Below are 15486 nucleotides of genomic sequence, written 5' to 3'. Positions count from 1 at the left end.
ACAGCAGTTGCAGTTGCACGAGGTCCTCGCGTCCTGCTGGAGTGTGTGGACATGCGGCTGTGGTGGGAGGGCCCCACAGGGGCGGTGGGCTGTCGGGTTTCCTCCTGAGTGGGATGCGGCCCGTGTCTGTGTGTGCACGGGTCACTTGATGGGGTGCCCTCAGGCTGACCCCGCAGTCCTAACCAGCCACACAGCTGTATAGAGGAAACACAGGCGACTTCTGCTTCTTTGTTTTCTCTCTCTTTTCTCCTCACTGGAGGTAATTTCCTGATGTTTAACTTGAAGTACATATTAAGATGTGAGTTTTAAAACTTTTTTTGGGTCAGTGAGAATTGTAAATCTTATTCTGTGCATTACTGTGTTCCTTTTGTAGTGTTTATTTTTGTCATTTTTTGTTTTCATTTATTGTATGCTTTACAACTAGTATAAATTGAAGGAAAAACGTAAAACTAAATAGTAAAAGAATTTCTCCTTTTTTGTTAAAGTCCAATTTTCTTAAATACTATGTTTTATTTTGTTTAAAGGGGTTTGTCTTGGCTGTTACTATCATGAGAGAAGCAGTTGATGAGTTTCGGCGTTTCCAGCGAGACAAGGAAGTGAACTCACAACTGTACAGCAAGCTTACAGTAAGAGGTGAGCAAGACACTTTTAATCCAGTTTACCATTGGTTCATGTGATCATCATTCTAGAATGAGCATAAATGCAAGAAAACATCTTAGTTTTGTTACTGAAAATAGTATTATGCAGTTACATGTTACCTAATTAATTTTCCTGTGATAATACGATGCATATGATTTCAGGATAGATTTTTATTCTCTCGATGCTTGAATGTATGTATGTATATATGAATATATGAATATAAATGTATACACACGCCCTTAAACACATGCATGCACATGTCTGTATACAGGTGTGTGTGTATATATATATATGCTTATATATAAATATATGCTCTGTTACAGTTTGTATAGAATGCTTGTGTACTAGACACACGTGAAACCCAACTTATGTGTACACATTGTAAAGCATAGCGTCATCTCATTTAAAGTCTCTCTTTGCAGTCTATTTTAAACACAGTCATCAAGACCAGACATCTGGTCCCATGGCCTGAAACTGTACTTGGGAAATAGGACTTTGAGCACCTGAAACAAATGTTGAGATCCAACATGGAAACCGACGTGTGCTGGTTCCCCCACACCCTTCACTTGGGCTTGCACCCTTGTCTGGTTTATGTGTTAAGAGTTGTTTATTTGGTTTTCAGTCTACTGTAGAAAAGAGGCAGTGTGATAGGGAGAGAATGTGTGAAGCTATTATGATAAGCATGAGGACAGGAAAAGGTGCCAGAGAGAAACTCCATGAAGATTCATAGCACCTCACAGCCTGTCTGAAAGCAGAGTTCAGAGTGGAGCAGGTTTTAGTCCCTTGTTGGATATATATGATTTGGAACTATGTTGTCTCGTTCTGTGGGTTGTATTTTTTCTTTCTTGACGGTGTTCCCTGATGCACAAAAGTTTTTATTTTCATTAAGTCCCAAGTTCATCTGTTTTTTTTCTTTTGTTGCTTATATTTTGGGGTTGTATCTAAGAAATAGTTTGCCAACCCAAAGTTGCAAAGATCTACTTCCATGTTTTCTTTTAGGAATTTTATAGTTTGAGCTCTTACATTCAGGTGTATGACCCATTTACATTTTGTATATGGTATCTCCTCACATTCTTTTGCATGTGAAAAACCAAGTTGTCCCAGTATCATTTGTTGAAAATATTATGCTTTCTTAATTGACTTGAAAAATTAATTATTAAAAAGCTTTGATGCTTTAAATATTGGCATAAAAAAGAAGGTAAGCTTTAATTTTGGGGAAAAGACTATCCAGAATGGCCAGGTAAATTAGGTATAACTTTGGTTCATCTGTTTTAGAATACAGTGTAGATCTTGGCTTATGTTTTCTGTTGTTTTATATTGTGGAATTTGGGCTGAGCAGAGATTTGTTTCTGTGCACTGATTGTATCATTCACAAACGAACAGTGCAGTGATGTCAGCAAAATGAAGAGTAGGCAGCTCCACAGTTCAGTCAGGACCTGGCAGAGCTAACTTGTCAGAACTCTGAAAAACGTCAGCAGCATCTAGGGGATTATTGAATCCAGGAAAAGGCCACTTGAAAATAGTAGGAAAGCTCTTTGGTGTTTTCACCTGCCCCTGCTCTACCCTGTCCCCGCCACCGCGCCCTCCTTGAAGACCGCAACAGCCAGATCCTAATTTGGGACTCTGGATGCTGACAGTTAGCTCTGCCAGGTCCTGAAGAGTGCGGAGCAGAACTTATTTGTGGTGAATCGTTTTTGTCTGTCTAACCTGTGTGGGGGCTGCCTAAAGGACTGACCCAGTTGGCTTGTCTGTCTCTCACCTAACCTGCAACTCTGGGCAGGAAAGCTAGAAAGCTGCAGGCGTTTCTTAATTGTGTAGGCTGGGGTCCAACTGCAGCAGCCGGGCAGAGATCACAGCCGGGCTCACACACTAGCTGTCACAGCCAGGCAGGAAGAATCGGGAGGGGATCTGAAGTGCCCGTGTTGGCCCAGGGCAGGGTTGGGGAGGGGTTTGAAAGCCACGCTCAAGGCTGGATGTAGGCTCAGGGCAGGCAGAAGCGAAGGCTGAGGCGAAGCTGAGACCAGGGCTCCTGCACGGAACCATGGTCTGCAGAGGCTGTGAGCAGCTGTGCCTGCTCCTGTCTTCGTCCTTGCTCCCTTCGCTTCCTCCCTCCACCACCTCCTTTTTCCTCACATGCAAGGAGCTCTCTTTCAAACACTGGTTGAATATAAGCTAAAGTAAGAAAGACTTGAGAGACCACATGTGACAAAGAATACATGCTTTACAAAAATAGTTTAGAAAAGTCACTAGATATACATGGCTACAGCATATACTAAGCAGCAAAACAAACCCAAAAGGGGGAAATATTTCATTTCCTGAGTTAGCAGATGATAATACTCAACATGTCTGAGTTTCCACCAAAAATTACAGAGAATGCATTTCACAGAAGACATTAACAAAAACTGTCTCTGAGGAAGCCCAGACATTGGACTTTCTAGACAGACATGAACCTCATCCACCTCAGTTATGTTCTGAAGCTAAGGGAGATAGTGGACAGATGCTGAAAGATACCAGAGCAGTGTGTTGGCAGATAGAGCATATCTGTAAAGGTATGTCAGTATTTAAAAGAAGTAAGAAATTCTGGTACTGAAAAATACAGTAAATGAAAGAGAAACTCACTAGAGACTTTGAGTAGCAGAGTTGAGCTGGCAAGAGAAAGATGAGTGAGCTGAGCCTCCGGTCCCTGAAAATGGTCCAGCCTGAGGAGCAGGGAGTAGAAGGAAGAGCAGTGAGAGGTCCTGAGAGGCTTATGGGGCAGCGTCAGGGGCACTGAGGTGCCCAGTGGAGTGTGCGCTGAAGAGGAGATGGCAGATGTGAAGGGATATGGCCATTGACCCCCAGTTTTGACAAAAGATACAAATCTACACATTGAGGAGGTTCCCTGAAGCCCAGGAGGGTCAGAGTGGAGACCTACACCGAGACATAGCGTCATTACATGGTCTAAACCCTGGGGCCACGAGCAAAGCCTGTGAGCAGCTCGAGAGGCGGCTCCTCCAGGCAGGGTCCTCGGCAGTGATGAGCATGCTGCGGGCTTCTCATCAGAAACCAGAGGGCAGAAGGAGTTGGAGAAGGGAAAACTGTCAGCAGAAATTCTGTATCTAGTAAAGCTGTCACTCAGAAGTGAAGGTGAAATGAAGACCTGCCCAGATAAATTTAGAATTAAGGATAGGAGCTCAAGCAGATGCACACACACCCCTGCTCATCACAGCACTACATAGGGTTGGCAGAAGGCGGTGACGTCGGTTGTCTGTCAATGGATGAAGGGCGAGGGATTGATGGTCTCTTCATAGCCTGGGGTATTAGTCAGCTATAAAAGTTAATGAAATACTGATACGTGACAGAACGTGAATGAACCCTGAAAATGCTGTGCTGTGTGAGAGAAGCCAGGTACCAGAGGTGGTGTATTGTGCGATGTCGCTCCTGAAACTCACAGAGCAGGTAAGTTAATAGAGGGCAGGTGTGGCTGCAGGGAGGCAGGGGTGGGGCGCAGTCCTCAGTGGGTGAGGGCTTCTCTGGCAGTGGCGAGCGTGTTGTGGAACTTGGTAGAGTTGGTTGTACAGTACTTTGAATGTAGTAAATGCCACTGAATTATTTACCTTAAAGTGGCAGCTTTTATGTCATTTTTATCTAAAATGGTATAAACTTTTAAGGAAGGCAGACTGGTATATATCTTTTGTGTGGTTTAGTCACTCAGTCATGTCCGACTCTTTGCTACCCCATGGACTGTAGCCTGCCAGGCTCCTCCATCCATGGGATTTTCCAGGCAAGAATACTGGAGTGGGTTGCCATTCTCTTCTCCAGGGGACCTTCCCTACCCAGGGATCGAATCTGGGTCTCCCATGTTGCAGGCAGATTCTTTACCAACTGAGCCAACCAGGGAAGCATATATCTTTTATAATTCTGTATTATTTGAACTCAAAATACTCAAACAATTTTACTAGTTTCATTTCAAATACAAATGAAAATTTACCTTTTTAAAAAAATTGGTTATCGTTGCCTGTGACCTGAGCAGTGGACATTTCACACATGGGTGACAGTCACGACAGCTGGTGCTGATTGACTCCCGAGTGTGTCAGAGAAAGTGCCCCAGGTGGCTGGTGTTGTCACAGTGACAGTGAGTAGCCTGGGACTTGTGCAGAATGGTCTGCCCTGAGTGGCCATCCTTCTGGGTGGAGTTTGTGTTTGAACCTGGACCTGTTGACCTCAAGTCCAGTGTTCTTGCATCTGTGGCATGTTGCTTTCTGGTTGGTTATTCTGCTAAAGATGATAGGTAAGTAAAATTTAGAATGTTAAAAAAAAATGGAGTTTATGTTTATTGCTGAGTACAGTTTAATATTTATTTTCTTATCAAGAATATTTGCTGCCTACTTAACTTCTAGTGTTTCACAGTTACCTATTCTTTGAATGGCATTGATGGTTCTTTCCTCTGTGATTCACTGTAGTCTATTGTAGCATTTTTCAGCATTTGAACTTTCCTTATTTGGGCTTCTCAAGCACATTCTTGTAGAAATACACTGAGAAAATTTTGTGTGTTGTATTTTTTTCTTTTGAAAAGGAAAACCACTTCTACTTGCTAACATCTTGAAGGCGCTGTGTTTGGAAGCAGAGAGTATTTTGACTGTGGCACATGATCTCAGTGAATACTGAATGGTTTTTAGTTTGCTCTTTATTTCATTGCCTCATAAACTGCTTTTCTTGTGTGGGAATTTTCCATACCTGTTGGCTTCCACCTTCCTTCCTGTCTCCTTGTTTGTGACTCCTTATGTTATGCTTTATCTCCTAGTGAGCAGCAACAGAGGAGAGTCACAGAAGAAAGTAAAGTAGACTTTCCTGCTTCTTGGCAGCTTTTGCAAAAATTCCCGATGAAGAAGTTTGAATTGTGTGGCCATTCTGCTTTTGGATTCTTGGAATCAATGCTGTTTTTTTTCCTGTTGCTAAGGAGTGGTTTGTAGACTGTATACCTTGCTTGTCTTCTTCCAGTTGGCTAGTTCACAATTAATTTCCATATTTGTTTACTAAATACCCACTGTGTGTCAGCTACCACAATAAGCTCATGAAATTCAAACGTGGATCTAATAAGCTTTTCACAGAGCTCATACAGTCTGTTTTCTAGCAGATGGGATCAACCCAGAAGTCTTCATTTACTTGTTTGTGTTCTCAGCAGCCACCAGATCTCAGCAGGGCTAAGTTGTGTTAGCCATTTCCCAAATTTAAACCTAAAGCTAGCATGGAACTTGATATTTAGAAACGAACTTGAATTAATTCTGTGCTGCTGCTGGCTCCTTCGTAAAGCTTGTGGTGATTGTTTTTCCCAGGATATCTTAGTTATTTCCTTCACTCATTCTGGCACTTTGTTGTTTAACATGTTTCAAACATAGGAGAGAGAGAAAATGTGACTGGAGGCTTGTGTAAATTACTTGTGTTTGTGTGTGTGAATGTGAGAGAGACCATTTGCTTATTTACTTGTTTCTTGTGATCCAGGTTCCTTGCCAAAAAGGAACCTTACCCGTGCAGAGTTCAGAAAGAGAAGATGTTCTTTATTCCTACATTTTTTGGCATCTTTGACTCAGTATCAGTACTGTGTTGTCTCATACTTGTTAACATTCTTACTTTGTTTTTTGTGCTAAAAAGATTTTTATGAAATGTCTCAATGAAATTTTCTCATCTTCTAGTGAAATTGATTCCATTTATCAGTAATAATTTTTCCTTGAAAATCAAGAGATTTTAAAATCCCTCTTTTTGTGCCTTTTACATATTGTCTATGCATTATGTCACTTTCACTAAGTCATCTTTCTTGTCTCTGTTCTGCATTTGAAAATAATTATTCCAGTATTCATTCAAGAATATTCAGGATGCATTATTTCATTTTGCTTCTACACTGATATTTATTAATCAGTTACTGTGTGTCAGACACAAACAAGCACTTCAGATTTATCACCTTATTTGTTTGGTTCTCTGTGACCATGTCATGGTAGACATGTACCTTCAGGACTGGGTACATGGGCAGGAGTGGATCTGTGTACTGATTTCCTGCATAAATGGTATTTTTCCTTAGGTCACCCCGAGAGGACCTGTATGAATTCTTTTCTTCATGATGTTAAACCTTTAGCAGTTTTTTTTACATTGTTTGGAGATTAGGGCCTGGAAACTATGGGACATAATTTGAAAGAATACTGGTGCCCACAGAGTGCCTTCTCACGCAGACCAGCGTGTGTGTGTGTGGATGCGGGGAGCATCCTCCCCGCCCTCTGGAGTCTGGCTTGCTCTGCCGCTTTCTTTAGTGATTGGACTCCCAGGTCCCCGGTTTTTTAAATTTCCAGTTTGGTGAGAGATACTCTCACTGTTTTTGCTTGCTATTTCTCTTTTAACACTTTACTGTTTCTCTTCTTTTTTTATAAAAGTCTATTCCTCCTTTGTTCCCATGTTCATCTTTACCTTATTAAAATTTCTGTGTGTACACGTTCAGTTATGTCTGACTCTTTGCAACCCTATGGCCCGTAGCCTGCCAGGCTCCTCTGTCCATGGGATTCACCAGGGAAGAATACTGGGGTGGGTTGCCATTTCCTTCTGATCTTCCCAACCCAGGGGTTAAACCTGTGTCTCTTGTATCTCCTGCATTGGCAGGAGGATTCTTTACCACTGCATCACACGTGGCAAATGTTTTTATTTTGTTTTATTAATTTTTTTCATTTTTTAAAGATGTAGATGCCTTTTTAGTTTTTTGTAGGCAGCTCTTCTGATCCTTGTGGTCTTTACTTAAATCTTAGAAGTCTGTGCAGTCCCAGCGTGTTGTAAGCAGCTGTCTTGATTGCTTAGTATTCCTGTATTTGTTTTCTGTATTTGGAGTGTTACTCCACTTGCAGCGTTACGTGTAAGGTATTATGTGGAGACAGGATCTGCCTTTTTTTCCCCCTCAAATGGTCAGTAAGTTACTTTAAAACAAGTTCTTACTTTTTCTCAGGTCTTTGAGAAATGTACTCGATTTGTTTTGGCCCTTTTCTTTAGTTTCTGTGCTATTTGACTGATTCATCCAAATCTCTAGGCCACATCCATACCAGTTCTAAAAAGTATTTCGTTATAGTACATTCTAGCATCAGGAGATCTCTCCCTTCCTCTCTCCTCCCTACCCTCCACCAGCTATTGTCATTTTTCATTTTTTTCTTGTGTTCTCTGAGAAACATGAAACACTATAAGATTCCTGAGAAACTTTCACAAAGATTTTCTGTTATGTTTCTTCGATGTTTCTTCTTCTATAAGTTTTTTGGTTTTAGAATTTGTTGTGTATATCACATATCTATTTCGAGTAAATTTTGTATCAGTACCAGGTGTGGGTGTTGTTTCTGGCACCATTTTTCAAGAAAGTGACCTCTTTCCCACCGCGTGGCCTTATACTTTAGTCAACAATCAGTTGTCTTCCATGTATGTGTTTATTTCTGGACTCTCTTCACTCTGTTGATCTGTTTGTTTCTCTTTATGCTAAAACAATGCTCTTGATTACTGTTGTTTCATAGTATTAATAATTCTGAAGTACAGTAGTGTTTGCCCTCCAGCTTTGTGTTTTCATTTTCAGAGTTGTTTTGGCTAAACTGCATCCTTTGTATTTCCATGTGACTTTTAGAATTGCTTTGTCAATTTCTATTAAAAAATAGCCTGGTAGGATTTTAACTGCATTGAATCTGTAGGTAAATTTTGGGGAGAATTGGTACTTTAATAGTATTAAAGTGTTCTGATCCATGAATGAAATATACCTCTTCTTTTATTTAGGTGTTTTATAATTTCTTCCCAGCAATATTTTGGGTTTTCTTCTGAATTATAAGTCTCTCTCTTAATATATTGGGTTGGCCAAAAAATTCATTTGATTTTTTCCATAAGATCTTATGAAAAATGGAATGAACTTTTGGGCCAACCTTATAACATAATTAATATACTGTTTCCCAGGTACCCACTTTTGCTTCATAATCTGTGTTAAATTAGGCTCCTACTTAAGATGTGAAGAGAGTTGGGGGAGAGTACCATTCCCCCCAGTAATGAGGACCAGCCAGACAGCCTCCTGATGCTGCGGGTGGTTGTCTGCTCAGCAGCAGTGCTCTTCATCTCAGCTGTGTGGCCTTCCAGGGGCTCCTTATCTGTGAGCAAGTGCTTTTTTAAAAGTTACATCATTATCTCTCACTCTTATCATGTTGCCTGTGTTTTGTTGGGAAATAAGCAATTAATACATTTTCATTCTTATTTGATGATGTCTGTATCTGGTTAGATGTGGCTTTTATGGTTCTGTTCTCTTTAATCCGTTCTGACATTTGACCCATTTTAACTGATGATGGGTAGAATGGTTATATAGTCCTTCTCTTTTTTTAAAATGGGTTAAGTTTGGATATGCATTTGTGAAGAACAAACTAAATATCCTTGAAGTGCACAGGATCTGAAATTTGGTAGACTCTCAGGTGTTCAAATATTTATAGCAATGTAGCATTTTAAGCACATGTGTAGCAGTCTGTATAAAATCCTGCTGCTGCTTATACCTGCTCTAGAGGCTTCATGGGGTAGTGTTGCTGTGTAAGTAAGGAGATCTATGGAGGGATGGGTTTCAACTTAAAGGAACAGTGAATGCAGAGAACCTGTGAGAACCAGCAAGGGCATCACATGGTCGTAGGATAAAGTGCCAGACCAGAGCAGGAGCAGAGGGGGACGAGGCAGGGGATGGTGCAGAAAGAGATCAACTGTGGAGAAAGGAGCACGCGCACTACGCACTTGGTTATCTTCCAGGGATTGCAGATAACGGAGGGCTGGGGTGAGGGTGAGCGTAATCCTTAGTTTCTCATCTCGTTCTACTAGCATGTAAAAAAGCAGAAGGAAGGGAAAGTGGGTTGGATAGTAGCACAGCATAAAATTAAATGATAAGATGGGAATTGTGTTGAGTTAAAGGACGGGGAAGCCTGGCGTGCCGCAGTCCACAGGGTCACAAAGAGGTGGACAGGACTTGGCAGTTGAACAAGAACAATATACAGGAGGATGAGTTCAGTGGTATGTCTTCACTGCCTGATGCTTAGCTATAAAAACATGACAGTGGGAGTACAAACATGAAGCTTGACGTAACCAGCTGAAAAAAAAGTTTTTTGGCTATTAATAAACAGATAACTTACCTCTTATGAAGATATCTTAAGATTGCTTCACATGTAATTCTAAAGTACATTGTTATTTTATATCAATAAAAAGTAGCTTCACCTCCCTTCAGGAAAGCAACTCAACCCTTATGTATTTATTGTATAATTGAGGAATGGGAAAAAATATAATATTTACAAAACTTTTTGATACCTTAAAACAAATAATTAGGAACTGATGTTCTATTGAAACTCAGCTGCGTTCAGAGATATTTAGAAATAAGGCTTTATAATGAGCTGAATTTGGTCTATAAGTCAAGTAATGACTGGTAGCATTAGTTTTTGTAGTATGAACTAATACAATACGAACTTACCTCTTGTTCTTTTAGCTTTCAGAATAAGCTGACTGTAAAAGAAGTGGACCTTTTCTCATATCAAAACAGTAATTTTGACAAAAATATAAAAATTGATCTACATGGCTGTCGCTGGTCCTAAAAGGGAGATGGACAGAGGGAGGGAGACAGGAGAGGGAGAGAGACGGAGGGGAGAAGGAATCACAGGGAGCAGGACCTGGACCAGGGCTCGTTACTGTTGTCCAGCGGCGTCTCACCTTGTCCACATCAGCTTCTCGTCTCCTCTCTGTGGTGCAGACGTGATGTAGACGCTGTGTGTTAGATTTTGTAAATGGTCACGCTGCACTGGATACTATAGAGATAAGAGTTTACAAGCGTTTACACCACTTTTTGTGTAAAGCTCTAAACCTTTAGTTTTCAGTCCTGACCTGTGTCTTTGGAGCTACTAGTGGAGGGTGATCTTACATATATTTGTCTTTGTTTATTTTTCTGTCAGTGTGTGCCAGTCAATGCCATTCACAATATTAATGTAAGGATTTTACATCTCCATGTTATTCAGCTTTGTCATCAAATTATTTTGTTTAGTGATACTTTTGATCATCCGTAACTTGACTCAGACCTGAAATAATGGCAGATACGGGAAGAACTTTCCAAATGGAGTCCTTGTCCATGTTCCGACATATCTCTTATTGGGGGATAGTTAACTGTATTTGGGAGTTGACTGAGAGAAGTTAATTTTTAGTGACTGTGTCCATTTGAAATAAATTTATTTTGAAAGTATAAGTATAGATAAGTATCTAGAATGTTATTTTTTCCTCCCAAAGTTATTTCTGAAGTATTATTTATCAACTGAAAGTTTAACTCTGATGTGCTATTATTTCATTGAGTTGATTATACTTCTTCTTTTTTTTAAGGTAAAGTGCAAGTTAAGAGTTCAGACATACAAGTTGGAGACCTCATCATAGTGGAAAAGGTTGATGCATTTTTAATATATTTTAGACATGTGTATACCAGTTATTAACATTTAGACTGATTTCATCTGAAGGAAATTATGTGAGACAGTTATTTTAAATCTTAACATTATTGTGTAAGATTGATATTCTGAAGAAAAAATCTAGACTTTTGTATAGTTTTTTTTTTTTTGCTAAAGTACATTTTAGTGTGTAGTCATATTTTGTCTAAAATAAGATGTGTTAACTGTTCATTGTTTCGTTGTCAGAATTATATCTTTGACCAGAGAAAATTATATTAGTTAGAACCTATTTATCATGAAATAGTTTCAGTTTCTGGGGCTTCCCAGGCGGCACTAGTGTAAAGAACCTGTCTGCCAATGCAGGAGACATAAGAGGTACGGCTTTGATCCCTGGTTTGGGAAGATCCCCAGGAGAAGGGCATGGCAACCCCCTCCAGTTTCTTGCCTGAAAAATCCCATGAACAGAGGAGCCTGGTGGGCTCTGGTCTATGGGGCCGTAAAGAGTCGGACACGACTGAAGCGACTTAGCACATGCAGTTTCAGTTTCTAACGCTTCCTTTTACAGACAGATGTATTATACATAATCATTGTGTATTCTTATGGCTTAAAAAGGAAATGGAAATAAAGAGGATTAGAAAGAAAAAGTTTAGGTCAGTGTTGTAGGGAGCCATTAAAAACCCCACAGTGGTCAGAGGTGGCTGTGGACAAGCCGCCACTCCACTGGAGTTTGACTGCATGGGCTGTCTGCCTGTGTGGAGAAGCGTTTCTGGCTGCACAGTCTTTCTGAGTAACAGTTACTGAGGGTTCAGTCTTTATTTTTAAGGCTCTTGAACAACTTTTTAAAAAAATATGGCAGGTTTTCATAAGGCCTATTACAGAGGAGTGTGAGCCCTTGGTACCAGCTGACGTCCACCTGGGACCCCACCAAGGCACCCCCAGCCTGCGTCGCCTGCAGGGGTGTTTAGTGAGAGGGCTCTTCCTCAAGACTGAAGCGGTCTTCATCTGGTTGCAGTATGTGTACACAGATAATGTTGTGGGCTGTGTTTGTCTAATTTTACAGAATGGGAGAAAATTAAACATATTGATTTGCAATTTATTTATGTAGTATTCAGTTATATGAATACTATAAATTACTAACTTTTGATCCATTATTAGATTTTGGATGGTTTTCTTTTCTGCTATTGAAGAGTGCTGTAGTGAACATCTTGGTACATATATTCTTTCTGGATTCTGTGGGCTAAATGCTGACAAGAGAGATGGCTGAGCCATATGTTAGTCATATACATTTTGATGTAATTTTTTCCAAAAATCAGCACTTATTTCCTCACAGTTTGTATGGTCAGGAATCTGGATACAGCCTAGCTGCTCCTCCTGGCTCCGGGTCTGTCACAGGGCTGCAGTCGAGGGCTGTCTGGGTGTCAGCCTCATGGCCATCACCTTAGACCTGATGCCGGTCTTACTCTGGGGATGGTTGGCAGGATTTGCTGCCTTTTTAAATTCAAGGCCTCTGTTCTGCCAGCTTTTGGCCTGAAGCCACCCTCGTTCCTGGCTATATAGGCCTCTCCACTGGGCAGCTCATCACTGACCTGCCAGTTGGAGGGGGAAAGAGAGTGTAGGTGCCAGCGAAAGGGACCATGGTATATTACGAAGACACAGGTCCCTACTTCTGTATTGCTCAGAGCCCTGAGAGGAGGGAAAAAATAAAAAGTATCCAATAAAAAAAAAAAGTATCCAATAATTATTTTGGAGTTTCTAATTTATTTATTGATGCCCATAGAACGTAAAACAGTATAGAGGAATATAGAGTAATGGTCTAAAATTGAAATTAAGAACAGAATTTCATTTGCAGTCGCATCAAAGGAATAAAATACTTACAAATAAAATCATTGTTAAGAATAAATGTAACAAAAGAGGTCCAAAACTTTGAAGACTACAAAACATTGTCAAAACACAGTAAAGACGACCTAGATAAATGGAAAGATTTCCCATATTCATAGATTAGAAATATTCATACTGTTAAAATGGGAATACTCCCAAACTGATCTACAGATTCAGTGTTGCCCTCTCAACATCCTAGCTGACTTCTTTGCAGAAATTTATGAGCTGATTCTGAAATTCATATGGAAATATAAAAGATTCAAAGTAGCCAAAGCAGTTTTTAAACGTATGAACAAAATTGTTCAAGTATTCACACTTCTCCATTTCAGAACTTTTTAAAAGTTAACAGTAATCAGGACAGTATGGAACTGGCATAAATGAAACGTTGAGTCCAGAAATAAAGCCTTAAGTTTATGGTTAATTGACTTTCAACATGGGTGCCTGGAAAATTCAGGATGGAGCTGTGTTTGGGTGGGTGCTTATTTTTGATCTAGTGCTGATTGTGAGATTCTTCGTTTTGTTGTGTGCAGTTATAGTTCATTTTGTTGTTGCATAGTATGACTCTTATCCATTCTACCATTGGTGGATATTTGGGTTGCTCCCAAGTTTTCCTGTTAGGAATGATAGCTGTGAGACATCTGTGACCATGTGTTGTGGCTCACACATGTGCACTTTCCTGTTGCATATGTACTCAGGAGTGGCTTGTTGGATTTTGGGGTGTGTGGTTGTTTCACCTGAGTGCTTACTCCAAATGGTTTTGCAGAATGATGGATCAAATTATACTGAAGTCAGCAGGAAAAGTTCCCATTACTCATGTTTGCCATCACTTAGCATTGCCAACCTTTTAAAATTACCATTTCCAAATTGTGTATGTAGCAAGTTGTAGTTTTAATGTGCATTTCTGTAAACTATCAAAAGTGAACACTTTTCATATGATTTTGGATATCTTTCTTTTTTGGAAGCTTCCCTTGTGGTTCAGTGGTAAATAGCCAGTGAAAATCTCTTACTATTTTTCTTCTGAGTTGTCCTTTCCTATCAGTTTGCAGGCCTTCAGATATTCTAGATGGGAATCCATTATTAGTTTTATCTTGCAAATATCTTTTCCTTCCTAGTAGGCTTTGTGGAATAGAAATTCCTAGTTTTAATGAAATCTACATTATTAATCTTTTCATTTATAATAAGTTTTTTTTAATTTGTGGTGGTGAGGGGAAGGAGTCTTGTTTAAGAAATCGATCTTTCTACCAAAAAGTTATGAAAGTATTCTTCTGTATTATCTTTTAGATTTTATTGTTTTGACTTTGACATTTATAATTCATTTGGAAGAGGTTTGTTTTTCTATTGAAGTAGAGGCCTGGTATTATCTCTTCTCATCGCCCATAGCTATCTAGTTTTCTCTAGAAAGCTATTTATTTAAAAGATGTCCACAGTGCCAGCTTCCTCATAAATCTGGTGTCCATATTTGTGTGGACTGACTTCTGCATTCTCTACTTTACATTATAAAATCATCTCTTTTTGTTGAATGCCATCTTGTCTTAATTATTCTATTTTAATATTTCGTTTTGCTATGTTACACATTCAACCCTCCATGTTGTTAGTCATTCTTGGCATTTGCATTGCCCTCTAAATATTAGGCATGTCTTGTCAGTTCCCATCAAAAAAGCATGTTAAGATTTCGATTGGGTTTGTATTGGATGTATAGGTCAGTCTGTGGACACGTCACATCTTTGCAATACTGTGTGTTCTAATGTGAGAACATGGTATGTTCTGTTTCTTAGTGTTTATTTAATTTCTTTCAGTAATGTTTTATAGTTTATAAAATTTTTTATAGTTTTTTATTGAGAGAACTTGCCCATTCATCTGTTTTATTCTAATGCTAGTTTTTTCTTATTACCAAAATGGGCATATTTTTTTTAAAAAATGTACTTTCTTGCTGTTTGTTACTGGTATATATGTTTTCATTTTCTGTGCCATTAATTTTTCTCTTATATTTGCTTACATCTTTGTATGTTCTTTGGGATTTATTGGCTTTTTGTTTTTCTACTTTCAAACAGATATTCAGTTCCCTGTGTGTTTTTAGTCTCCCTTTTCTTCTGTTGGCAGTTTAATCATGTATACTTTCCTCTTACCATTTTTCTAACTTTGGCTGTGTTCCACACATTTTGATATGTTGAGATTTTATTACCAACATTTTCTAATTTTCATTCCCCCTTCACCTAGGGGTTCCTTAGCTCTCAATAATGGCCTAAAGAAATGTTAGAAATTATTTCATGTTAGAAATAAGAAGCACTGTTCTGCAGCATATCTTTTTTCACCATTAACAGCTCAACTTATATTTGTTGTTGTTGCTTGCTAACTGACAAGTAATTCATTTCTTTATCGTTTGTATATAAATATTTACTTAGGTCTCAAAAAATATAAATAATTCATGAAATTATGTGAAGTATTATTATTATATTTTTCTTCAGGTTGTACAGCTTTCCCAACTAATGCTAAGTATTATTACTAGTACTAATTAATACCAATTATCATCAGTAATAGTGATTAA

The 15486-nt window shown here is 39.2% G+C and overlaps 1 protein-coding gene across 7 annotated transcripts in view; it reads left to right on the top strand.

The window, feature by feature from the left end:
• The window catches only part of ATP9B (ATPase phospholipid transporting 9B (putative)), a 166296-nt gene that overhangs the window by 36601 nt on the left and 114209 nt on the right, over window positions 1–15486 (top strand). For all 7 annotated transcript variants that reach the window (XM_061131112.1, XM_061131110.1, XM_061131109.1 and 4 more), the window contains 2 exons: window positions 525–633; window positions 11005–11063. In XM_061131112.1, coding sequence (XP_060987095.1) covers window positions 525–633; window positions 11005–11063 — 168 coding nt within the window. The remainder of the gene's footprint in view (window positions 1–524; window positions 634–11004; window positions 11064–15486) is intronic.

Source organism: Dama dama, chromosome 27 (genome assembly GCF_033118175.1).
Source record: "Dama dama isolate Ldn47 chromosome 27, ASM3311817v1, whole genome shotgun sequence".
Taxonomy (NCBI): Eukaryota; Metazoa; Chordata; class Mammalia; order Artiodactyla; family Cervidae; genus Dama; species Dama dama.
The sequence above is the reverse complement of the archived record's forward strand: the minus strand, read 5'-3'. Positions and strand labels throughout refer to the sequence as shown.